The sequence below is a fragment of the Solanum verrucosum genome, unplaced genomic scaffold, assembly GCF_900185275.1.
Source record: "Solanum verrucosum unplaced genomic scaffold, falcon-dt-bn FXZP01000261.1, whole genome shotgun sequence".
Classification (NCBI taxonomy): domain Eukaryota; kingdom Viridiplantae; phylum Streptophyta; class Magnoliopsida; order Solanales; family Solanaceae; genus Solanum; species Solanum verrucosum.
Genome location: NW_026019969.1, coordinates 3,955,466 through 3,983,353, shown reverse-complemented (window position 1 = coordinate 3,983,353; position 27,888 = coordinate 3,955,466). Strand labels below are relative to the sequence as shown.

Below are 27,888 nucleotides of genomic sequence, written 5' to 3'. Positions count from 1 at the left end.
TTCATCCTCAAGCTGTCTTCCACGTCCATTGTTGAAGCTTCCAATTTCTTTTAAGGTATAAAAGGGGAGAAGAAATTCTGAACAAGGAGAATATTCTGAATCTAACATTCATCATCTGAATCCTTCTCCCCTCCAATACTAATTCATGGCAATTTCTGCAAATCTTTCCAATTATGGTACCCTTCCAACTTCTACCCCACCAGCATCACCACAAACCACCCCTCATTCCGCCAGAAAACCACCTCGTCCACCGTTACCACGACCACCACAACCACAGCCGCCGCGGCCATCGACGGTCACCAGATCCGACATGGCTACACGCCGTTCATGGCGTGTGTTCTTTGACTACACCATTATCTCTCTTCCTTATAACTATTCTGAAGCGATTACCCGGGTGAGGAGGAACCTTAATTATTTCCGTGTCAATTACGTTATGGTAATCCTTGTTATTCTATTCCTCAGCCTTGTTTACCACCCTATCTCTATGATTGTCTTTTTGGCTATTTCTGTAGCTTGGTTGTACTATTTCCGTGAAGAAGCGATTGTAATTTCGGGAACCCAATTGGATGATCGGCTTGTTTTGGTTGGGTTAGGATTGGTTACTGTTGTTGCCTTGGCGCTTACTCATGTGGGTCTCAATGTTTTGGTTGCTTTGATTATTGGGTTTTTCGTTTTGGGAATTCATGGGGCGTTAAGGGGAACTGAGGATTTGTTTTTGGATGAGAATGAGGCTGCCGAAGGTGGGTTGCTTTCGGTTGTCAGTGAGGAACAAATCAGGCCTAGTTATAGGTAGTGGATTTTGATTTGTTGCAGTTTCAAATTATATGGGAAATTTGAAAGAACAGATTTTGTTAATTGTTCTTGGATTACATTGGGCGAAATGTGGGTACTGGAGATCTTTTGTTGATAATTTGGCTTATTTCTGGTGCTGAGTTTGGGTGAAGTAGTGGTTGGAAAGTGTAATGTGTGAAGGAACATTTCTAATTTTAGAGCAGATTTGTTGCTTGGAGGTGTCTGTCTGCCTAAAGATCGTTAAAGGTGATTCTTTTTGCCTCAACCCTGTTTTCGAGTTTAAGTAGGATAGGGGCTATGAATTGGGATTGTTACTTTGTTTTGATTATGATACAAATGAGGGTCGATCAAAGTGCTGCCATTGTACTCAAGTAAAAATTTGGCTAGTTTTTGCTGAATCTATGTATTCATTATCATTAAGTAATCTTTAGGTCAATTTGTACAATTTTTTATTGCCTATCCGAAAGAAAAAGAGTCACATTTCTTCATTTATTTGGCTCCAAGTGTTTTTGTTGTTTGGATGAATAAAATCAGCAATTGTGAATGCAAAAAAGCCTGATCTCTAGTTTTACCCCTCTTCTCAAGCTGTTATCTCGGCTCCTTGTTGCTTTATGTTCCCATCGTTATCCATCTTTCCATCTGTTTGAATTTCTTAGGCTTCTATCTAACTGTTCATTTATGCATAGCTAGTTCGTAATCTGATCTAGTAGCTTGATGTTGTATCAGTTGGCATTGTGTTTGCAGAGTTAGGTGTGTGATTTGCTGTACAATGGATGAATTGTTTTGTCTTTTACTCTGTTTCTGATATTTTGTCCGTTAGCTCTCGTTCTCTTGCCCTTCTTCTTTCCCCTTGCCAGCAATGCATTTTAAGTAGTGTTCTTCCGTAACTATTAACACCTATCAGAGCAATTCCAATGCTGGAATTCAGCTACGAAGGTTCATGCATGACCTTCAAAGGAGTAAGGTGGATTGCTCTTTCTCATGTCTGTGTGATCACGTAGATAAAATCTGGTTGTCACACGGGAGTTAGCAACTTGAACTGGAATTTTTTTGAATATGCTACTGTTTCCTTTTAGACAGCACATACTTGACAGATCCTTGTCAAAAAAATTATAGACCTGATAGCTTATAGCTGAAATCTCCAAGGCATATACAACACACTAGGGAAATTTCTTGTTATGGTAGCATTCTCAAGTATTGTTAACCTTCTTTGTTTGTAACTTTGTAGTCAAGCTAATCACGCTCAGGGGAAGCTGACTTATTACTGTTAAGAAAGAAATCAAATCCTTTTGCTGTTTATGCTAATATGACCTTGCATATGCATGTCCTATGGTCAAGGGAAGACCAAATACATATATATTCATGTTTTTACCTGAATTACATCTGGTTTAACTTTGGTGTGTCAAAGCAAGTACCAATGTCTAGCCGCAGAAATATTTTTTTGGTACGCCATACTGATAATATAAGTTTGGAAGAGGGAAATTTTATAAAAATTATCATCTTCTGTTACGGTTTTGATCTGTACCTTAATGTCATGTTTAATTGATGTATAATTCCTCAGAAAGAATATTTACATCATGTATACTACGTTGGCTGACATGATCAAGTATCTGCTTAGTTCTATCAAATTGAGAAACAAGACTAAGAGGAAGAACTATGATATACTCAAAGTGAGATACTGAATTGAATTGAATGTTTTCCCAGAATATACTAAGATGTAGAGCCTTTATGTCCGTGTGGCTTTATCAAATCAATACTACCAGAGGTTTCGGGAGAAAATACTGTTTGAAGCGCCACCCTCGAATGAGTCTTGCAGCGCCGATCTGGATGTAGTCGGGCTCCGGACACCGGGTGGGAAACCAAAAAAAGAAAAAAGGGTTTGATATACTCAAAATTAGGTCTCTACTCTGACATAAAGGCTCTTACTTATGATTTACTGGCAAGGTGTTATGTCACTTGTCCGATTGAAGCTTTTTTTTCTTTTTATAATCTTACGTGACCATTCCGGCAGCAACCTTCCTAATTCCGGTGACTGTTCCATTCACACTTTGCTTATTTTCGGTGATCGTATTGGTGGTACTGTACTGATTTTTTTTTAATCTCTTTTGGTACTGTTCTGGTGATACCAGACCTCGTTTCCAGGACTCTCTATCAGTATCATGACTCTTCAGTAGCTATTTTGGTTGCCAGTGCCTTCTGACCATTTTCCCAGCAACTTGTTCGACGAATTGCAAGTTGCAGATTTTTCCAGTTTCCATGATTATCTGCTTTAACATTTCTTTTGAAGTAAGTTGTAGTTTGCAGGGATGAATCGAAAAGGAAATCATCATTGGTTCTGCCTCCTATTTTCATGAAGAATGGATCTTTTTCTCTAAGGATCATTGAAGTCTTAAGTTATATATTATCTCACGTTTGACAAGTATTAAATTTGTATTTGACATCGATAAATAGGTGAGTCTTGTATTTATCGAATTATCAAGTCATCACTCTGTACATCTAAACTTTTCGCAGTTACAGTAGCTATCGTTTTTACGTTCAAGCATGTATCATACTCTCTGCTGAGTGCAAATCTTCCAGTGATCTTTAGTTTTGCACAATCAGATGTCATACTGTACAGGTTGCCAGTATTTTGTTCGACTGCAGATAGCAGAGGAATATTCACATTGTCATAACAATCAACAATCTGCTACTTGACATTAAGGTAACCTTGTTCAAATCCTGCTCCGTTTGTGTCAAGCTTCTGGAAAGTGTTAGTGTCCAAGTGAAATATAATCCCCCTGACATTACGTTGCTGTATTCCAAGACTATTTTAACTGTCGTTATAGCTCCTGTGGCTGTATTTTTACATTTAATATTTACCTGCATAAATGTTTTCACTTGTTGCAATAATAATCTTTTGTATTGAATAGTTACGAATAGTTGTGCTATATTATTTTGCTCATCTTTACCTTTCTGTTTAGAGTGTACATAATTTTGATTTTTGATATCAAAATGACATAATTTTATCCACTACAATACTACATTTAGTTTGGCCAGTTACATCTTAAATATTTTACAGATATTTTTTAGAAGTTCTGTACTTAATATAACCCCAAGTATGGTCCTCCACTTAGAAAAAATAAACAGGAATGAAAATACATTTTGAAAAATTATGCAAAAGGGAAAAGTTGAGATTAACAAAAATAGTGAGTCTATAAATTGCAGCAGAACAAATCACTAGAGAGCAAAACATCAAAATGATCCATTTTTACAACTACCAAAGAAAAGGACAAAAGAAGTGGCTACTTGGTTCTGTCATTATGTGCTTTTCTAACTCTTGTATGACACACAACTTAATTCTAGTTCCATGTCATGAATTTCTTTAGCAGACTCAGCATCCCTTTCAGCAACAGTACCCCTGCAATCATATAGAAACTACTGCATTAGAGTAAGTTTCTTCGATGCTAGAGAAATATGTCATCTGCAGTTGCTAAACAAACAACTTCCAAGTCTCAACAAGCATACTGTAAAGCAGTTATGAGCTCATCATTAGGGTCGATCTGGATGCCCCTATAGAAAGCATTGGCTGCCTCTTCAAACCTCTGAGAAGGAAATATTAGAATATCAGAACATATAGGTATATAAGTTGGCAAAATTTGATTCCAGGAGAGGAAGGGGGGCACGCCTGCAATAGACGTAGAGCTGCACCTTCCCGATAATAAGCCTTTGCCAAATCTTGTCCAAGTCTTTTGCAGGCCTTGGCATCAGTTAATGCAGATTCACCTTGCCCCAGGTGGAACCAACAATCACTTCTACCGGAAAACAAAGTGCCATCAGTTGGATCAGAACTGATTGCCTGCAGAGTATCAACAAACACAAGTGAGCTCTGTAAGTAATGCATACACATTATTAATTACTTGCAACATGAAGAGGATGACTACTTCATCTCATCATTATCTTCTTTCTTTTTCCCTTTTGCAGGTATTTCACTGGGGAAGGGTTAGTGTTGGGAATACAGGAAGAATTCAATAAGCCCAATAGGTACCAGCGTATAAGCATCTCTAGCCGCAGCAAAATCCTTCCTGTCAAATGCCTCGTCTCCCTTAGCCTTTGCATCTGCAGCTTTCTTCTTTGCTTCAGGACTCACCTATAAACGACTCAATTATGCCGATTCAAGATATTTAGCACTATTCTGTAAACAGGTTTCTCCAACAACATACAACGGAATCACAGAGTATAAAAAGATATTGATCTTCAGTGCAATTTGAAGTAGCTGAAACGGGAGTCTGGAACCACATCGCTGGTATGATTTCACGACTATAAAAGAAGTTAAAGCATTTTGAAGCCCTAGTCATTGAACCGTAAGCAAACATTGTTTATTGGACTTCTTGAAGACATTAATTTCATGCCCCCAGATGCAGTGTTTATTATGTTATTTGCTACATATACTTGCACATGCAAAATCAATTTGTTGTCTACATGTTTCACAGATGTATTATCATATTCACAATGAGAGATTTCCAATCTGTCTTCAAGAGTGCTTAACCAGAAAAAATACAAGAACTACTTTGTTACATTTTCAGAAATGGTTTACTTTTGTGCCAGAACTACCATTTACTTAGAGGTGGCAATCCAATCCATATAAATATGGGTAAAATCCAAGTAAATTGAAATGACCCAAAATTCACACATAAAATAAAAAACAGTGACCACTAATAACAGACCTCCGGTAAATCTTTCTTAGGGCGATTGTTTGCTTGCCTTCCAGCTTCTGTCATCTCCTGCTATTATCACAGTTTAGACAATGAAAACGAAGCAGAAGTTTGCAGGAGAGAAGGAAAGGAAATAGTCACCGACCTAGCCAGTACCATTATATAAAAGGCAACTCTGAGTTCAGACAGAAGACCAAAACTAGCAGCGATCATCTTACAGAAAGACAAATTAAGCACCTGTTTTCTCAATTTCTCAGATTTCATAAACTCAATCACTCTGATGTGACGGCCAATAAAGCTTCAACAGACTCCCGACTATCACTTCTAGCTGCAAGATGTATTGGCTTGTAACCATCCTGTAGAGATAGCAAAAGTTATTTTTCGATTTCAATTAACAGTCCTCAGAAATTGCTAATTGACTTTTTTCCATGACTTCGCTCAGAAATTAACAATGACTTGTTTGGAATCATCTTTCCAACAATTGAAAGAAGAAAAATTCATTGGAAATTTCTTCCAAAATATATTCAAACAACAAAGAAATTAGATTTTTTTGTTAGATTTTCTTTTCAATTACCTGATCAGTGAAATTAGGATCAGCTCCAGCTTGTAGTAAGCATTTAACACTTTCTGCATTACCTTTACGAGCAGCAACGAGCAAAGGAGTTATTTCACCACACCACATTCCTTCACCAGCCTTAACATTGACATTAGCCCCTGCCTTTTAGCACAAAAGAAGTTAAGCCTTAAGTAGACAGATGGCACGCTTAACCAAATAACATTGCAAAATACAAAGCAAAAATTGAAAAAGACAGTTCTCATAAGCTAAGTTGCGACTAGGTTTTGACTATGTTGGCGATGGTGTGACTACGTCGCCGAAGGTAGAGTTGAGTTCTTGCTTTGGATTATGCCATGAAAAGTAAGATGCACAAAATTCATAATCCTATGTAGTCAAGAAGTTTTTTTCAGTTTAATGCATAATATGTTGGAAAAATGATTTTAGTATCCCAAAAGAAAATATTCATATCATTGTCTAGATTCATTCTTGATATCTTGTTAATGGCTTTTAATATGATTGAATACCTCATTAATCAATTTATTCTCCTCATAATAGCCTTGAATATAATTAAAGGCCTTCATCATATCTTGATTCTTTGGCGTCTTCATTCTCATTAATTCCATAGACGTTGGAGGAATAACGTTTCATCCACTAAATGACTATTATTGTCTTTGTCCCTTTACCACCATTTAGGGTGACAAATGGTTTGACCATTGATTTAATTACATTAATCCTTCTCACTATCTGTTGGAGGCTTTAGCCTCGTGTTTTTCCCAATAAATTTAATCTTCCCTTCTATCACAAAGGATGATGAGATTAATATATGTTAATTTCCCACACATAATTGAATATACAGGAAAAATAGTTGAAGGAGAGAAGAAGAAAGAAACTGTATTTGATCGAGTAAAAACTGTTACAAAAGACTAGCTACTCTAATGTATTTATACAATTTGCTAATGACTAATCTGACAACACCTAACTAACTACTTTTCTTCTAGTTACTTCTGGAAGCTACATGTTAATTAATCAAGCTGTACAATTAACTCTAACAATATATCTCTAAGAGAAACCTTTCATTCTATTTTCTATTATGGTTTTATCTTAAAAGAATCTTTGTTAGTTTCTGGCTCCTAGTTTTATTTTAGAAGAGCTTGTTGAATCCTGGGGATGCTCAATTGGATTCAGCAATTTAAAGTACATATAGATCTAATGAATATATACAGTTTTAAGGAGAAAATGGAATTTTATTAACCTTTACTAACAGTTCCACGCAAGGAAAAGAATCGGCTGCCACAGCTGCTTGCAGAGGAGATATATTATCATCTCCTACTTGATTAAACTGCACAAAGTAACCTTTTTAGACCCATATGAACAAATAGAAATAACACCTTCTAAAAGAGTATCTTCATCCCACCCCCACCCCCTTCTGCAAACCCATCCTCAACAGTAGGGAAGAATGCATCAAAATGAGAAAAAGTACAACCCAGAAAGACTTGATTTTTTCCCATCCTCAGGTGCTGTATGCAAAAAAAGCTGAGAAAATCATCTTAAGTTAAAGAAAAAATATCTTAAGTTGAATAACCAATCAAAAGTTAATTTATATACTATATCTAAGCTAACTTCTTTTTCGCAACACAAACACTAACAAACAACTATGTGAAACTGAAAAGCATGAAGAAAATGGTGAAGTCAATACTTATCAAAAACAGAAAAAGAAAGAGGGAAGGGGGAGGGGGGGGGGGGGGTGAGAAAAGAAACCTGTACAGGCTGGGAGAGAGAGCTCTACACTGTTTGGCAAAGGGAAGAAAGTACATAAAACAAGAGTTTGAATACATCAGCACAAGAAAAGAGTGTAAGGACTTGTTTGGTTGTGGAACCACTTCAGCTAAAAGGTAAAAGCTTAAGTTGCTAGATAGGGGATACTTGTATTATTATCAACACCCTCACACGTGGCCTGACTCTTTTTGTCTATTGAGAGGAGGGGAAGGGGAGGGGTGGGGTGAATTTTTTTCCGATAAGGATGATGGTGATGTTTGAAAACGTCTCTCCCTGTTATGAAACAACAATTAACTGAGTAACCCACTAGGAAGCTTTAAGTCATTAGATAAGGAACACTTAAACCATACAACTGCTTTCCACTTTGTCTAGAGAGAAGTGTTAAGCAATAACAAAGCACTCACATTAGCATGATGTTCCAGCAAAACCTTAACAACATCTTCCTGGCTGTGATCTACAGCCCACATAAGTGGTGTTCCAACATCACTTTTCAAATCAATGTCTACACCCATCGACAGAAACAATTCAACCAATTCAATATGTCCTGCAGACAAAGATAATGAACAATAAAATGTCATTCTATGTAAAGATAATAGAAGAATGCATGTAGCTACACACATAAGTGTACGCAGGTCACCACTATAAATAGCAATATAGCAATAAGGCATGACATGTTGATTGATTTCTCTCATTGTTTTAGCAATAGAGAATTAAAAGCTGACACTAAGAACTCAACTACTGACATACATTAGAACATGATTAGATTCTCAATTCAGATTATGTGGCAACAAAGGAAAATAAACCTGCAAATATATTTTCACTTGTGGTGTTTCTTTTATGTGCTTATGGTCATGATACCCCATTCACATTCATACTACTTAGAAGAGTAAGGCACTAAGAATGAAGTAGCTATGGAAGTACTCAAATGAAAAACAAAATCTATGGGGCACTTCCCTTCAAAACATTTAGCTTTCCTTTCTTTTCATATGGCCCACCAAATGCATGTCAAGATGGTCTTCCACCATTCTTTTATCATCGAGTTAACTTAGATGGATCTTCTTCGTGTTCATGATACGCTTTTATCAGGGGCGTATCTAGAGGGGGTGCCATGGGTTCACGTGAACCCATGCTCCCCTCTCTAGATCATATATAGTAGTGTTATATGTTAAAAAAATATTTAAATATAGATATGTGAACTCACGTTCAAAGTATCATTTAATAATATGATCATGATATGGTGCACCTCTCTGAGTGAGGATAGAAATTTAAATCTTATATTTATCTTCTGTTTTTGAGTAACACCTCTCCAAGTGGTTATCGGTTACACTTTTGGCGTTTCAACTAATTTTTCTTTTGTTTTTCTTAAATCTTTCAAAAAATTTAAGTGTGTTACATTGAAAATTCTTTAAAAATTTTAGAAGTATAAATTTTTTTATATAATTAAATCAAATGTGTATATTAAAATTTAAAACTAGTAGTATTATATTTTTTGGACCTATAATTTTTAAAATTTAATGGTTCATATTAAGAACCTAAAAGTCAAACTGATCAAATTTATATTTAAGAAACATTTTTTCGTAATCGTGCACCATCTTACCGAAATCCTGGATACACCTCTGGCTTTTATCAGTAGAGACAAACAAAAAAATGAGACACAGAAGTTTTGACTGCATTCTAACTTGAATGAAAATCAGTCAGCTTCTTTACTACATTTTCATTGACATGATCATCCAATCCTGCATAAATTACAATATCAGAATACATATTTACGTTACAGTTCTTTGAAGCTCTAGTAATCTAGGGTCATTTCAAGTCATCGATTGAGAAAAAAAAGATGTAACATTGTCAGAAAGAAAGGAAAGAAAAGGCAAATGAAGCGAGAAAGACCAAATGTTCAGGGAATATAAGGGTGTGTTTGGTATGAAGGAAAACAAAAATGTTTTCCAATTTTCTCATGTTTGGTTGGATTAAAAGTTTTGGAAAATGTTTTCCAAATCAACTCATTTTCGTCAAACTTAAGGGAAATGACTTTCCTTCAAAACTTAAGGAAAACATTTTTCAAAACTCTCTTCCAACTTCCAATTAAAAAAAAAATTGTTGAAAAAATCAATTTATTTGGTCTCTACCCTCAAACCAGCCCCCCCAACCACCCCCAAAAAAATAATAATTTAAAGTTTGTTTTTAAATTCAATATTTTAACCCCATCCTCACCCTTACCCCCCACCCCTCCCAAAAAAATATTAAAAGTTATTTTTAAAAGATATTTCTAATTTCAATTTTTTTATTTTTTTACACCCCCCACCTCCTACCCTCGCCCCCCCTCCCCCCAGCCCCCTATCCCACCCTCTTCAAAAGGAAAAAAAATTAAATTTGTTTTTAAAAAACATTATTTCATTTGTTCACCCTTACCCTCGACCCCCCTACCCTAGCCCCCAACCCACCCCCTACCACCCCCCCTACTCCCCAAAAAAAATTTCAAAAGTTTGTTTTTAAAAAATATTTTCGACTTCAAAATTTCATTTTTTCACCCCCTACCCTCGACCCTCCCCCCTACCAGCCCCCCCACCCCCCACCCCCCAAAAAAAAATTAAGTTTATTTTTAAAAAATATTTTTAACTTCAAAATTTCAATTTTTCACCCCTACCCTCGACCCCCCCACCCACCCCCTACCAGCCCCCACCCCCAAAAAAAAATTAAGTTTGTTTTTAAAAAATATTTTCAATTTCAACAATTATTTTCTACTCTAGTAAAAATAAAAGAAATTTTTCAAAAATATTTTTCATTCATAAATCAAACACTAAAAATCTTTTTCGGAAAATATTTTCTATTCATCAACCAAACATGAGAAAATAAGTCAAAAATCAGCTTGTTTTCCAAGAAAACATTTTCTAGGAAAACATTTTCCATGGAAAACATTTTCCTTCATACCAAACACACCCTAAGTCTCTACAAATTTAGTTTACAAGTTAGCATAACATTTCCAGCAAAACAGAAGCCAAAGTTAGGTTTTCAACAGCTGAAAATAGAAAAGTGACCTGAAAACTATGCAGCAAATAGAAAACAGACCCCATCCCACCCTATCCATCTCTGCTTCTTACTGCTAATTATAACCTTATTTGGTTACCTTTTCTGCATTTATTTGCTTAAGATAAGAACTTTGACCAATTCATCATGGTTTTAGTTCTTACTCTCCAAAACTTGCTCAAATCATAAATTCCACAGATTCTAGTGGATTTCTTGTTGTTTACCAATGCAAAACCCTTTTGAAGTCCACTTTTGGAGAACAGTTGAAGAGAAACCATTAAGAACCTTCTTTATAGCACATTGCATGAATATATTATCCAAGTCTTGAGGCATTGCCTTTCGAGAGTTAATGTTGGTCTCTTCCTCCCTTGATTTGCTTAGGTTTTACAACAGCCCTCAGATAGTCTGCTGGACCTTTTGATCAGTTCTTCCATTTTCTCCTCACAATGAATGAAAAAAAGCCAGAGAGCTTAGCCTCAATATATATATGTTTTTTCCTAAACTGCACAAGAGCTACAACATTACAGCAATTAAATGCATATGAACCCAGGAATCTTTCCCTGACACAATAAGAAGCTTCAATCACTTCTACCAACGAAGAGGAAAAACCTACCATTTCTTGCAGCATTATGCAAAGCTGCCCCTGAGGTGCTGAGTATTGCAGGATCTGCACCCTTATATATGAGGTACTGGACAGTAGCAGTGTGTCCGTGCCTAGCAGCATTAAGAACAGCAGTCTCACCTATGAATAAATAATATATATTAAGAGCAATATCACTTTCAGCACATATCAATCAATCAAGAAGAGCTTCAATCTCAAACAAGTTGGAATCAGTAATATGAATCCCATATAATGTTGTTGGTCTCACAACTACTCCCTTCCAATTGTTACTAGTTACAAAATATATTGAAAAACTAAACTTAAATAAAAAACAGTTACCAATACAAAATATACACATTATTCAAAACTTCCAACTCACCCATTATTAGAAAACAATATACTAGGCATCTCACCCTCAATACTTTAATGCGGCAAAAAGATAAAGAACCCCTCAAGTTTCAATCTCAACAGCCAATTTCTTACTAAACAAGAACTCATGATTAATGAAAGACAAATTTATTACTCTGTAGAGAATACCTTCTTTATCTTTTTCATTGACATCAATCTTCAAATCTTCCACCAAGTACTTGCTTGCACAAGTCAATTTTTCCTTCCCCAGCGGTAAAGTACAATGACCCTCTTTTCTCAGGATCCTTTACATTCGCCACCGTAGCGGCCAACCCTTTTCCATCATGATCTAGTCCCTTTGCCAATTCTGTTTCACAATCATCCACTAAAGACCCCAAAATAATAAAACAGGAAAATAGTGTTTTCAATTGAAAAAACTGTTCTTGAAAAGCTCAACATTCCCTGAACAAGCAGACTCCAGAAACGTCATAACCTGTTTTTGAGCTGCTCAAAACAATTTCAAGATTCAATAACATTACAGTATTTGAAGAAAGGAAAAAGTAGTGGAAGAATGAATCAAAACCTTCAGTAAGAGGAGCAGGTTTTGGTATTCCATTTCCATAACTGAAGAAAGAGAGAAGATTTTTTTGGGGTTTCTGCAGAAACTTGTGCTCTTTATACACTAACTAACTGAAACAGAAGGGAAAAAACGGAGCAACGGTTTTGCAGTTTGTTTGTTACACAAAATGACAAAAACTTGCCGAGCTTCGGAAAAAGCGTTAAAATTCAAATTTTAAGGGAACGTAGGAGAGAGTATAATTTTACACAATATAAATGTGGAGAATAATATGTGTACAAATAAATACATATCTTATTTTACAAAAATACCGAGGCCTTATTTGTTTTCATTAAGATTAAAATGTCTGAATGTTAATATTACAACAAACGCTAATCTAGACTATACATGAATTATAAGCAACCTCCACATTCTCTTAGATAAAGTCATGTCCTCTTTCATCTGGAGATGGAATATATCTTGTCTAAAGTACCTCTACTCAATACTTATGCGGCCTATCTTTGTCTCTCCTTATCCCCACTATATCAAACCTCTCAACACCTCCTCACCAAGACATTTGCACAACTCAGATTCACATGTAATCTAAAAATGCGGGGCGAATTAATTTATTATTGTTTTTTTTTGGAAAAAAACTTTGCAGGTTGCGGTGCTGGGCGGGGCGGGTGCGAATACTTATCTAAAAGGTCCAGCCTTTTTCTATTCAAAAATGTGTAAAGTTACTCTTGAGTTCTCATTGTTGTTAATAGAACTACTTATATGAGAAATTGGTTTTGTTCTTGTTTATTTATTCGCTCATCCTTTCATTATATATCTATATATGATTTCTCCTTTTATTTGTTACTTTCATAAATAAAATTAAGAAAATGCATAACCCCAAGCATGAAAAAAAAAAACAGAATGAAATAAATTTTGAAAAATAACGCAGAAGGGAAAAGTTGAGATTAACAAAAACAGTGAGTATAGATTGCTGAAGATGCAACAGAACAAATCACTAGAGGGCAAAACATCAAAATGTTCTTCCTACAGAATAGAATGTGCTTTCTAACTTATTCTTGTTCCGTGCCATGAAATTCTCTACTAGCCTCAATAGCTTCCCTGCAATCATATTAGTACCTAACAACAATGAGAAAAACTTGGATACAGAAACAGAAGAGCTTCAAGTCTCAACATGCATACCTGAAAGCAGTTACGAGCTCCTTATTTTCAGGGTCGATCTGTATGCCCTCATAAAAAGCATTGGCTGCGTCTTTAAACCTCTGAAAATGAAATATTAGAATATCATATAGGTATACATACAAGTTTGCAAAATTTGACTCCAGGGAGAGAAGGGCATGCCTGCAATAGACGTAGAGCTGCACCATGCCGATAACAACCTTTTGCCCAATCTGGTCTAAGTTCTCTGCAAGCCTTAGCATCAACCAAGGCAGATTCACCTTGCCCCAGGCGGAGCCAACAAAGACTTCTATTCGAAAACAGAGTGCCATCAGTTGGATCAAAATTGATTGCCTGCAGAGTATCAGCAAACACAAGTGAGCCGTGACCATCTCATCTAAAAACTTAAGTTATAAGAGAGAGCACACTTTATTCTCAACACGCCCCCTCACGTGCGGGCCTGATTTTTTTTCATGGCCAATCATGTGGAAATTCTTTTTTTTTCTGATACCATGTTGAAGTGTATGACCATCTTATATAAAAGCTTAAGCTATTAGCTTAGAGCACACTTTTTAATATTTAGTTATATTCTCAACAAATACATATACTTGCACCAAGAAGAGGATAATTACTGGGGAAACATTCAGGAGAAATCCAATAAGCTTAATAGGTACCTGTGCATAAGCATTTATAGCCCTAGGAAAATCATTCCTCTTAAATGCCTCGTCTCCCTTCGCCTTTGCATCTGCAGCTTTCTTCTTTGCTTCAGGAGTCACCTACAAATCAATCAATTATGCCAATGCAAGATGTTTAGCACTAACCGGTAAAGTGTTTTCTCCAACACAAGGTTCTGAGGTACTTCAAATAAAAGAGATGCATACAAGTAATAACAAAGAGTATAAAAAGATATTGATACTGTGTGCAATTTGAAGGCAGCTGAAACAGGAGTCTAGAACCACATCGCTGGTATAATTTCACGACTATAAGAGAAACTTTATGCATTTTGATGCCCTAGGATCATTGGGTCAGTACTGTAATCAAACGTGGAACTGTTCCGACAACATTGTTCATTGGACTTCTTGAAGACTTTAATTTCATGCCCCAAGATGCAGTGTTTATTATGTTATTTACTACATATACTTGCACATGCAAGTTCAATTTTGTTGTTTACATGTTTCACATATGTATTATCATATTCACAAGGAGAGATTTCCAATCTGTCGTCAAGACTGCTTAACCAGAAAAAATGCAAGAACAAAAGATAATATATACACAAGTAAAATATATACTCACTTTGTTCCATTTTCAGAAATGGTTTACTTTAGTGCCATAACTACCCTTAACTTAGAGGTGGCAAATTGGATATGGATTTGAGCAAAAATGGATTGGATTGCAATCCATCCATTAAATATGGGTAAAATATGGCTTGAATAAAAGGGTTTTAACCCACTTTAATATCCTAAAGCCAATGTATAAATTTCATTGGCACAATGTAAAAAAACAAAAATTCACACCTTAAAGAATCTTGCAGATTTTTTCAACCTCAAAGAGCAAGAAATAATATAAAAGAGGTTAAAAAAGAAAAGAAAAGAAATCCAAGATCCCCACCCCACCCCCTTCCACACCCCACACACACCAAAACCCAATAAGGAATTAAAAAAAGAGAAAAGAAAGCATACAAATGAAAAACACTATGCTCTGTCTTACAAGTTTTAACAATGGAGATAATCTTTCAGCAAACCAGACTCCACTGCCATTCTTCACAAATCTATACATATTAAGTTTTGAACTTATATGTTAAAAGAAAAAAACAGAATCTAGAACTCATCCAATTAAAATTTTGAATCCGTCTCTGCTATTCTAAACTTCTTTCTTTCTTATGGAGACTACAAAGATCCAAAACTATTCCATTTATGTTGGTTTCCACCAAGCTTTAAATTTAGCTAATTGTTAGCTATCAAATTAGAGAATGAAATCATGCTGTTGTTGTTATTGGATACCTGCAGTTCAATCAAATTCCTTTTTCATTTCCGGAAAAAAAAATGCCTATCAAGTTCATATTAAAGCCAAACTATTTTGTATTCCTACATATAAAGGAGTGATTTTGCATATTAACCAAACAAATGTTAGTAAATACATGCACGATAACCAACAACAACACAGCCTCCCCTTCCATATCATAATTTACATATCATTTTACTTAGGTATTTAAGATTTTAAAAAAAGGGAAGGAAAAAAAAAAAAGATTTTTCTGCTTCTTCATCTCATTATTTGTAATGAGGCTTCTAGTATTATATTTTTTGCCTTTATTCACTCAAGCAGCAGCAACTGTGTCTCTGGAGAAATGGTAACTTTTGGGAGAGGTACTGGTCTTTGGCCTGGTCCTTTTCTCTGCAGGCCGAGGGATCTGTTATTGTGTTATTGGATCTATATGGATACCCATTTTGTCCATATTTTTATGGATTTTAAAAATAGGCTAAAACCCATATTTACCCAATTAAAGTATAAATCTGGGTTAAATGAATTGATCTCATTAATATGGGCTGAAATTGCCAGCACTATCCTTACTATAGAAGCTTATTCATTTCTGTTAAATGATTACTATCACAAGGATAAAACTAGCAAAACCTGTGATGATATTCCACTTTCTTGATATTATACAAAAAGGCAAATTTAAAAAAATACAACAGAAGGAGACAGTTAATACTTTTCACGTACAAATTGATAACAAATTGAAAACAGTGATCACCAATAACAGACCTCAGGCAAATCTTTCTTTGGAATAATACGTTCTTGCTTCAATCCCTTGAATTCATCCTCCAGCCTCGTAAGTAGGCATCTTAGATTAGCGCCATAGTTTGCTTCCTCCCCAGCTTCTGTACTTTCCTGCTATTATCACAGTTTAGATAATGAAAAGGATGCAGAAGTTTGCAGGAGAGAAGGAAAGGAAATAGTCACTGACCTAGCCAGTACCAATATTTAAAACCAACTCTGAGTTAAGGCAGTAGACCAAAACCAGCAGCGATTTATCTTACAGAAAGACAAATTAAGTACCTGTTTTCTCCTATAATCAGATTGCATAAACTCAATGACTCCATCCACACTCCATTCAGGAACACTCTGAATCTGTGGTGTGACGGCCAATAAAGCTTCAACAGCTGCCCGATTGCCTCTTGTAGCTGCAACATGTATTGGCTTATTACCATCCTGTAGAGATAGCAAAAGTTAAATTTCGGTATGAATTACCAGTCCTCAGAAATTGCTAATTGATTTTTTATTTCCAGCGACTTTGCTCAGAAATTAACAAAGTTCATAATTGAAGTTCTGAATACCAGGGAACCCATACAAATGTATGTTAAGTACAGACACTGGGTCGCTTATTTAGATCAGAATGAATCAGATATTACTATATTAAAGATACAGTAGACCAGGACAAAAAGAAGACTCCCAGGTCCCATCAAGTCATATCTGTAGAGGTATCACACATAATACACCAGCTCTTACATCTATAGATGTTGGTTCTCACTGGAATGCAGAAGGCATGAGACAATTGAGCATAAGACTTCAGCAAACAGTAATCTATAAGAAAGCTTCACAGACATATTACAGAATGCAGCAAAGCAAAGCACTATCTGCACTTTCTTCAGCTAAATTATCTGAACCCCAGATCGGACCAGCTGGATCTGTCACAACCCCAAAGAAACAGGTCTCAGTTTACCTCTAAACCTGTCTGAAATGTTATTTCAACCACGAGAGAGAAAAGTATCACTTTAATTCAGCCCAAATATCTTAGTAAACCCTTTGGCAAAAATGAATCTGAAAGAGAAGAACACTACTGGAAAACTCAGATCTCCCGGGAGAGGAAGTATCACTATTTTTCTTGTTATTCATCTTTCCTTTTCAAATATTTCAGTCACGAAACTGAAATACATTGCAAGATTACCATTGAGGAGAAAATTCTGTTGTTGTCTGTCAAAGTAATTTATAAAATGAATCTGAAACAAAGAGAACACTGTTGGAAAACTCAGATCTGCCGAAAACAGTGCAATGATTGCCGGAAAGTCCTCGAAATCTGATATAAAATATACAAATCGTTTTGAAATCAAGAAAGGAGTAGACCCTTGAACAAGAAAGCTGCCAAAAAACTGGCCGGATCAGGCTTGCACGCCGGTTATGGTTTGGTTGCAGGGAGACATTGTACCTCTTAGTGTTGGTTTCCGCACAACACTAATGAAAAGTGAAACTACCATTTGCAGAGTCACCGAAAGGACACAGAACTATGCAAATTAGATCTGATGAGTCACCATAAAGAGTCAAAGATGCACGGTGCTACACAACTCAGTTATGAGAAAGTAGTTTAGAAAGATGCACGACGCTACGTGAATCAGATATGAGGTATTAGTTAGTGAAAGATGCACGATGCTATGCAATTTAGATATGAGAAAGTAGTCACTGAAAAGATGCACGGTGCTACGCAAATCGGATATGAGAAAGTAGTCATCGAAGAGATGCACGGTGCTACACAAATCAAATCTAAGAAGCCACTGAGAAGAAGCACGGTGACTACTTTCTTTGTCCCGAATGCTTCTCAAGTTAGTCTTTCTCAACATGATTTTTCTTCATGCATATAGTATTGCCCCAACTTTTGCTAACATAATCATTGGCTAGACGGGAAACATGTATAGGTTATAGCTATCCACCGACAGCGGAAGCTTTTTTATTCTCTAACAATATCGTAAAAGCTCTGATACCATGTGAGAAATATAGGAGAAAAATATTATTGAATTGCATCTCTATATCATTACACTGAGATCCTATTAATAGATACTATATTACAATTTTATCAAAGTCGGATTCTATATACTATTCATGTTCCTATTCATATTCTAACAAAAATGGTCAGGTTTACAATTTCTTATAGAAGGTAGTTAAGAAACCACAATTTGTAAAATACGTAGACCCTAATCTTGGTTTTATTTGTTTTCTAATTGACACTCCCCTTTCAACCAAATATTTCTTGTTTGTGCCAGATCTCTCATGCATACCTTCAAAATGAGCTCCAATCTCCTGTTATACTACACGATGAAGGATCATAAGTTGTGGGTGAGACATCTTCTCATTACTCAAATTTGTATTAGCATCTGTTAGTTGATTTACATACCTAAATTTGATCCATATTCTATGAAAAGACACTACATTGGAGAATGTGCTAGTATTGAAGTCAAATATTTTTCTCAACATAATTATGTTGGGATTAGTTATGATGGATAAGTTATAATGGGTATAGTTATGCTGAGATTATTTTTTATTGGTTGTTTGGTTTGTCATATTCAAATTATATACATGGCATAATTTCTAAGAATAACCTATTTGTTACAAAAATACCCTCCATTTTATTTAGTTTTTTATACTTTCTTTGCAAGCTTTAATTATTCACTCTTAAACAAAAAAAAATCATCTTATTTATCTTAAATATTTTCTGTGTGCGCATTCTCATAATTATGCCATGTGTTTTTAAACATAAAGCATCCATCTTATTTAGCTTAAAAATAAAACTTTTATCTTAAGTTTGTTAAAGTAAAAAAGATTTAATTGTTGATGTCACTTCATTTAAGCACATATCACTCATACATAGTAAAATAACCATTATCTTCATTTTAATTGATATATAAAATACAAATTTTCAAGTGATTAAAAGATTATTTAATTAAAAATATGTAATTCAATAGTGGAGTGAACTTTTTAAGAGAAATCAAAATGTAAATAAACATAAGAATTAGTCAAATAAATTAACTTCTAATATATTCATAAAATACAAATTATATTTATATAGTGTAATTTTTTAATGAAAAAATATATAATCATAAAAATAACAACTAGTGAAGGTAGTGAATGTTATTATTAATGGTATTAAAAATTATTTGAACATACATGTATGTAAAAGTGATGTATAAATGAGGGTGTATATGGGGGGAGTTTTTGTTATTTTACATTTTTACCCCGGATAAGTTATCCCGGGATTAGTATTCCACCCACAAGTAGGGATAACTTATCCCAGTCGTAATTATTAATCCTGGGATAAGTTATCCCACACTTTTTTTTTTTTTTTGATGATTAGGGAAACCCGCAGCCGCTACCCTTTGGGTGCGCACAGGGTAAAACCCCCGCTCCTATGCAATAGCTCACAAACCACATAGGAGAGGTAACCCGCACTAGGCAAGCCTGGTGCGATGAGCTCAACTCAGAAGGCAAACTCCTTGTTTTCACTGGCAAGGGGTTTCGAACTTGAGACCTCCAACATGGAAGTCCCAAGCTCAAACCATTGGGCCACCCCGAAGGTTTAAGTTATCCCACACTTCATAACCAAACAAAGAATTAAGGGGTACTAAAAACTTATCCCGGGATTATTTTTCCTTGTCCATCACACCAAACGACCCCTTTGATTATTAGTTCTCACTCTAGGTTCAGGTTTAAGAACATATTCCCAAACCGAACTATGCATGTCAAATCTGAAAAGTGGGAAGTAGACTAGAAAGTGACAGTAAGGAATACGATTCACATGTGCTTGCAGATAAACAAAACACACGAAAATAAAACTTAAAATTGCTTGGAATCATCTTCCAACAATAAAAAGAAAAAGGATCCCTTGGAAATTTCTTCCAAAATATATTGAAACAACAAAGAATTTATATTTTGTTAGATTTTCTTCTCAATTACCTCATCAGCAGCATTAGGATCAGCTCCAGCTTGTAGTAAGCAGTTAACAATTTCTGCATTACCATTATGAGCAGCAATGAGCAAAGGAGTTGTTTCACCATACCTTGTTGCTTCACCAGTCTTAACATTGACATTAGCCCCTGCCTGGTAACACAAAAGAAGTTGAGCCTTAAGTAGACAGATGCCACGCTTAACCAAGCAACATTGCAAAATACAAAGCAAAATGGAAAAATTGAAAAAGACGATTCTTATAAGTGAAATAGGTGTTTGTGTTCCCACAAACAACAACACTTCGAATTTGGTGTGGCATATGTAAAAATTGCTTCAGTAGATATAATTTTATTTTTCTACCAATAAACCATCTTTGAATATGTAAGCAATGTTTTCTCCAGCAGGTAAAGGATGCCTTACTTAATAGACCATCTTGGATTAAGTCTTCATTTCGACAAACCATGCTCAAAGAAGGATACATAAGAACTAAACGTGCTACTGTGCAAGGTGTACTCTGTATTTACAATAGAGTTTAAAAGTAGAACACATAACTTCAGATGGAATGAATTATAGAATGAAAAAGGAAGATCAAAGAAGAGCTGATAAACATACATTCATGGGAACAACACGATCACATATTAACAAGCCATTTAACAAGGGAATGACAACTACAACAAGCAGCAGCACAAGGGAAATGGACTTCTGGATATGTTTCCTAGTGTGCCAAACAATAGGTAACCAACAGGCGAGACTCCACAGACTCCTCTCTTTGCAAGTATAACCCTACATACTTTGAATTCCATTCACTTCTCATTTCATGGAACATTTCTTTTGGGCTAATATCACATCACGTTTAATCACTTCTTAAAGTCTGATTTTAGTCCCGATGATATTTGAGTAAGCACATTTTTTAAGCAAAAATAAATAAGCACATTAAACATTCATTTAGCTGAATTGTGCTAGTCAATAGTAGCAAGTTTTGTAGTCTGATAGCTGGTAGTTAATATGTTGTAATGGGGTTGTCCATTTCAGCTTTTTTTGATACTTGTACATAACTCACTCTTGGTTAATAAAATTTTGTTTTATTACCAAAAACAAATAAAATTGAGAGTTTCAGGAAAGGTGTATTAGAATCAAGTTTCACATGGCTCCCGTATGATCAAAGCAGTTTCTTGTGATTTGATCTAGCACAAATTTTGCATGGTTCCAACACATAGCAAAGTGCAGAATGATAATGCATCAAACAACAGCACCACATGTTTTCTGCAACACAACTTCTTCGAGATGCTCAATTGGATTCAGCAATTTAAAGAGCATATAGATAGACTAGAACAATCTAACAAATATATACAGTTTTAAGGAGAAAATAGAATTTTATTGACCTTTACTAACAGCTCCACGCAAGGCAATGAATTGGCTGCCACAGCTGATCCCAGAGGACACATATTATCATCTCCTGTTTGAGCATCAAACTGCACAAAGTAACTTTCTTTAGACCATACGAACAAATAGAAATAACACTTTCTAAAAGAGTATCTTCACCCCCACCCACCCCCCTTCCGCAAACCCATCCTCAACAGTAGAGAAGAATGCATCAAATGAAATCTAAGTTGCTCGGACTCTTCACTTTTGGTGCCGCACCCGTGTCGACACGACATGGGTGTGGGTGTGGGTGTGGGATCCATGTCCAATTTGGTCAACCGATTTTGGGTACTTTGACCAAAATCGATGGGGAAAGTCTGGACAGTTTTAATGATTTCGGTAATCTATACAAAAGCTAAGGTGAAATTGAAGAAAATTGAATACCTTTTATATAGAAATTTCTATGTCACTCTCTCTAACGAGTAAGAAATGCAAATCAGGTTCTGTATGTGAAAGAAAAATTTGTGAAAGAGATATTTATCTTAAGTTGAATCACCAAACAAAAGCTAATTTATATACTATATCTAAGCTAACTATTTTACTAAAACTTCTTTTTCGCAACACCAACACTAACAAACAACTAAGTGAAACTGAAAAGCATGAAGAAAAGAAGCCTAGGCAAGTTAGGAGTGGAAACTCTACACTGTTTAGCAAAGGGAAGAAAGTACATAAAACAAGAGAAGAAAGAAAGAACTCAACATCTATTAATTGGTCACCTTTTGAATAGATCAGTGAAAGAGAAGTGTGTAAGGACTTGTTTGGTTGTGGAACCACTTCATCTAGAAGGCAAAAGCTTAAGTTGTTAGAGAGGGGATACTTTTATTATTTATCAACACGCCCCCTCACATGTGGCCTGACTCATTTTGCCTTTTGAAGGGAGGGAGGGGGGGGAGTGAAATTTGTTTGGATAAGGGTGGTGGTGATGTTTGAAAATAACCTCTCTCCCTGTTACAAAACAATGATGAACTGATTAAAACCCACTAGGAAGCTTCAAGTCATTAGAAAGCTAACACTTGAACCATACAACTGTTTTCCACTTTGTCTAGTGAGAAATGTTAAAACAGTGGTAATTTTTTTTGATTTGCACCGGGTGTCCGAGTCTCTTTGAGCCCCGACTAATCCCGGGGGTGCACAGGCCCTCGGCAAGGAGTTTCCCGCAAGTGCACCACGGTTAATTCAGGTTTTACCCAGTCCGATGGCCCTCAGAAATTGTTTGCACCCACTGGGTTTCGAACTTGAGACCTTGAAAGGGAGCAAACCCCAAGGCTCAAGTCAATTGCCAGCAGGCCAACCACTAAAACAGTGGTAATTTTGATTTAAGAAAAGAGGGGTTTAAACAGGTAACAAAGCACTCACATTAGCATGGTGTTCAAGCAAAACCTTAACAGCATCTTCTTGGCCGAGACCTGCAGCCCACATAAGTGGTGTTCCAGCATCACTTTGCAAATCAACGTCTACACCCTTCGACAGTAACAATTTAACCAATTCAATATGTCCTGCAAACAAAGACAATGAAAAATAAAATGTCATTCTATGTAAAGAAGGATAATAAATTGAAGAATGCATGTAGCTACACACATAACAGTATGCAGGACACCACTATAAATAACAATATAACAATTAGGCATGACATGCTGATTGATTTCTCTCATTGTTTTACCAATAGAGAATTAAAAGCTGAATCTCAACTACTGATATCTTTCACAATATGATTAGATCCCTGACTCAGATTATGTGGCAACAATGTTATCGACCAGCATGTGCGACACTTCGACTAATCCACTAGATTAAGCAAAAGATGTCAAGTAAACCTGCCAACCCGGGGTTAAGTAGATGGGTCACTCTACTATTTTTAGGTCATTCAATAATAATGTCAACTTAGATGAAAAGGAAATCTGCATATTCTATCAGACATTGTATCACCACTATGAGATTCTCAGTACTTATAAATGGACACCCTGTTGGTTTCTTTAGTGTGGAGAGGGGACTGAGGCAGGGAGACCCTTTGTCTCCTTTCCTTTTTCCTACTTGCTATGGAAGGGATGAACAATATGATCAAATCAACTAAAGTGAAGTGATGGCTCAGAGGTTTTGAGGTCAGCAGACTTGAAGTTTATAGTGTGAACTTACCCATCTACAATATGCTGGTGATAGCTTGATATTATGTGATGATGATGAAGGACTGAGAATGATCCTAGTGTTGTTTGAAGGGTTCTCTGGTCTACAAATTAATTGGAGGAAAAGCCACCTCTATCCAATTAATGAAGTACACAACATGGAAGCCTTAAATGTTGTTCTGGGAGGGGAGATTGGAGCACTGCCTACATCATATCTTGGGATGCCTTTGGGGGCCAAATCTCAGTCATATAAAATTTGGAACAATGTGGTTGAGAGATGTGAAATGAAGTTAGCAAGATGCAAATCACAATTTCTCTCTAGGGATGGCAGGTTGACCTTGATTAATTCTGTTATTGATTAACTACCAACCTATATGATGTCAGAATTCTCAGTTCCCAAAAGTGTAATCACTAGGTTGGATAAAATAAGAAGAAAATTTCTCTGGCAAGGAAACAGTGAGAGAAAAGGCTACAACTTGTTAAATGGGATGTTGTGATAGTGGGAAAGAAGCATGGAGGTCTGGAAATAAGGAACTTGATGAATCAGAGCAAAGCCCTTAAGATGAAATGGTTGTGGAAGTTCAATAATGAAGAACAGTCCTACTGGAAGAAAGTCATTAAGGCAAAATATACAGAGGAAGACAACTGAATGACCAAAAAGGTGACTACACCATATGGGGTCAGTGTATGGAGATCCATTAGATCTCTATGGTCTGAGTGTTAAGGCTAACACAAAGATCAAAGTGGGGAATGGAGAGAAAACAGAAGTTTGGAAGGATGTTTGGCATGAGGCAGGTAGGCTAGAGGTCTTGTGTCCTGATCAATATTCTCTGGAATCTCACCAACAGAAGACCATAGTAGATCACTGGACTCCTCAAGAGTGGAACTTTATCTTTAGAAGACAATCAAATGATTAGGAGATTTAAAGGGTAGCAGATCTTTTCAACACCATTGGGCAATTTAATGGACTGGAAAGGGGTCAAGACATTTTGTGGCGAAAAGGCAATCGGAGGAGCAGTTTTAAGGTGTTGTGCATACAACTGGCTGAACCACACCAATCAGCTTCAAAGTCACTAGCCATGGAGAGGAATCTGGAAGTCAAAAATCCCACACAAAGTGACATGTTTTTTGTCTGGTTGTTAGCCAAAGAAGCTGTACTAACTGAAGACAACTTAAAGAGCAGGGGAATACCATTACGTTCTAGATGTTTCTTTTGTGGGGAAACTGATGAGACAGTTAACCATCTCTTTCTACACTGCTAAATCACTGCCAATTATGGAGATTATTCCTGAATCTTAAGGATATGTCATGGGCCATGCCTGCCAAGATCACAGAAGCAATCCAGAGTTGGGAGGAACCAGGAAAGAAATCCAAGAACAAAGATAAATGGAGAATTGTCCCAGCTAGTATATGGTGGACAATATGGAAGGAATAGAACTCTAGAGCTTTTGGTAGTATAGAGAATAGTATGCAAAAATTCAGAGAATTGTCCCAGCTAGTATATGGTGGGCAATATGGAAGAGAGCTTTTGATAGTATAGAGAATAGTATGCAAGAATTCAAACTAAATTGTCATATGCTACTATGTTTTTGGTATAATAAGTTATACTCAAATGATATTATCTCCATAATCGATGTACTAGACTCAATTTAGTAAAAGATAGGAGGATTTGAAGTACATGTTGTAAATATTGGCCAGTACAGTTTAGTATTGTCTTTTGAGGAATATACAAAGTTACCAGTTTCAAAAATAAAATAAAATTGCATATTCTATACTATGACATTTCTCAACACAATTTTATCTTTTCATAGTCCTAAGTCCAAAACAACTTATGTCGGTCGAAATCCCATCAATTAATATCAAACGATCAAAAATTTTAAAAATTTATTGACTTTTTTGTCTAACATTTTATCAGAAAATGTGGAACTCCCTAAATAGAAAAGTTCAATGTACAAGAGCTACAAGGTACAGCAATTAAATGCATATGAACCCAGTACTCTTTCCCTGACACATATAGAAGCTTCAACCACTTCTACTAACGAAGAGGAAAAACCTACCATTTCCTGCAGCATTATGCAAAGCTGCCCCTGAGGTGCTGGGTGTTGCAGGATCTGCACCCTTTTCTATGAGGTACTGGACAGTAGCAGTGTGTCCTTCCCTAGCAGCACAAAGAACAGGAGTCTGACCTATGAAGAAATAATATATATTAAAAGCAATATCACTTTCAGCACATATTAATCAATCAATCAACAAGAGCCTCCAATCTCAAACAAGTTGGAATCAGTAAATATAAATCCTCCATATATTCCGCTGTATTTGAGTTTACCATTCCTATATTGGCGAATAAATTCTCTTTCAAAGCAAGTTAAGGGTTTTCAACAACTTGAGGTCCCCTAAATTCATATGCTTGACCTACCAAGATTTAATGTAAATATACAACTAAGCCTTGATCACAACAAACTAATCACCTATATGTATCATTTTCATCTATTGTTTTGTATTCTAGCCAAGTCCGTGTTGATTCTTAGAGATTTTAGATCTTTTGAGATAACTTCCCACTCTTGTTATTTTAGTCAAAAGATAACTTCCCACTCTTGTTATTTTAGTTTTACCCTATCCCTTTTTAGCACCTTCAATTATCGTAATGTCACACCTACATAGGTGCACTTGGAGGCCTGCATAGGACACAGTCAAACCATTACCAAAGTCCTTCTCACATGATATAATTGAGGTGTACTACTTGCATAATGTGATTATTTCTAATTTTATATAATCTTGTATGACTACACATTGATTTAACATTGGCAGTTTTAAGATACTCATTTTGTTGACAAGTTGAGTGCATCAGAAGTTCAATATTCATTCCCATACAATATTGTTGGTCTCACAACTATCCTCTAGAACTTGCCTTCCAATTGTTACTAGTTCGGTATCTTTTTTTTTTGATATTTTTTTTTAAAAGGTAACATATGTTACTAGTTAGGTATCTTTTTTTGTTTGTTTGTTTTTGAGAAGGTAACATTTGTTACTAGTAAGGTACCTTCATATCCATTTTAATTCAATGTACTACATTTTCGTCTATCATATCATTCTCTTGAAAGATTGAAAAACTAAACTTAAAATATTTGAATTGTCGGCACTTAGGCACCAGAACATTGTAAAATATTTGGATGAACAAGGAAATACTTCATTCAAATGTTGCAAATCCACCAAAATGTATTGATGCCAAGTAGATCCAAAAATGATGAATAACTTTTAAGCTTATAACCAAATAGTGCCTAAGAAAATACATAGTTAACAATGTCAATGCTGGGTAAATTTCTGGGATAGTACTTGATGTGTTCTGGAATTGGAAATGTGCATAAGCACGTGCTACTTACAGCTTGCGGAGGCGTACGTTATGTCTGTTGAGGTGGAATGGAACTTAGTTAGGGAGTTTAGTTTCTTCCAGCTTAATTATTCTATAGCTTTCTCAATTTCATTACCCTGAAGTACCAAGTACCAAAATCTAAATTTTATGTCTAGAATATTCTACCACTATATTACAAAAATTTCAAACCCCTCAAGTTTCAATTACAAAAGCCCTAGAGCCAAATTAATTCTAAACGAGAACTCAATAGTAGAGAATACCTTCTTTATCTCTATCATTGACATCAATCTTCAACTCCTCCACCAAGTACTTGCACATCTTAAGTTGTCCTTCCGTAGCGGCAAAGCTCAATGCCCCTCGTTCTTTACCATCCTTCACAGACGCCACCGTAGCGGCCAACCCTTTCCCACGATCCAGTCCCTTTGCCAATTCTGTTTCACAATCATCAACTGAGACCCCATAATAAAGAAGGAAAATAGTGTTTTCAATTCTTGAAATTGAAAACTTACTCTTGAAAAGCTTAATATCCCCTGCACAAGCAGCCTCCATTAACTTCTTAACCTGTTGTTTAACTGTTCAAAAAAAATTCAAGATTCATGTTAAAATAACATAGTTGCAGTATTTGAAAAAGAAGTGGAAGAATCAAAACCTTTATCAAGATGAGCAGTAAGCAGCCTCGAAAATCTCTGGTTTTCGTCTTCCATAACTGACGACAGAGAGAAGAATTATACCCAAAAAATGGAAGAAGGGTTTT

General features: G+C 35.8%; 2 protein-coding genes across 5 annotated transcripts; one reads left to right on the top strand and one right to left on the bottom strand.

Annotated features, from left to right (window-relative positions):
- The first annotated feature begins 12 nt into the window (after positions 1-12).
- LOC125816586 (PRA1 family protein F2-like) lies at positions 13-4,644 on the top strand. Of its 4 annotated transcripts, XM_049496197.1 has the most exons (3): positions 13-1,038; positions 3,410-3,493; positions 4,527-4,644. In XM_049496197.1, exon 1 carries the CDS (start codon positions 146-148, stop codon positions 791-793), a length of 648 nt encoding a protein of 215 aa, XP_049352154.1. In that variant the 5' UTR covers positions 13-145; the 3' UTR covers positions 794-1,038; positions 3,410-3,493; positions 4,527-4,644. The 4 variants fall into 4 exon arrangements, with proteins under 4 accessions (XP_049352154.1, XP_049352153.1, XP_049352156.1 ...); XM_049496196.1 differs by lacking the exon at positions 4,527-4,644 and having other exon boundaries at positions 3,410-3,719; XM_049496199.1 differs by lacking the exons at positions 3,410-3,493; positions 4,527-4,644 and adding an exon at positions 3,097-3,293.
- On the bottom strand, positions 4,274-27,857 carry LOC125816582 (uncharacterized). Its single transcript, XM_049496191.1, has 12 exons — positions 27,784-27,857; positions 27,644-27,706; positions 27,395-27,565; positions 25,822-25,950; positions 23,004-23,143; positions 21,608-21,697; positions 20,235-20,378; positions 16,572-16,724; positions 16,278-16,403; positions 14,192-14,293; positions 13,701-13,871; positions 4,274-4,373 (listed from the first exon to the last, which is right to left on the bottom strand). Exons 1-12 carry the CDS (start codon positions 27,836-27,838, stop codon positions 4,284-4,286), a joined length of 1,434 nt encoding a protein of 477 aa, XP_049352148.1. The 5' UTR covers positions 27,839-27,857; the 3' UTR covers positions 4,274-4,283.
- Between the last annotated feature and the right edge of the window lie 31 nt (positions 27,858-27,888).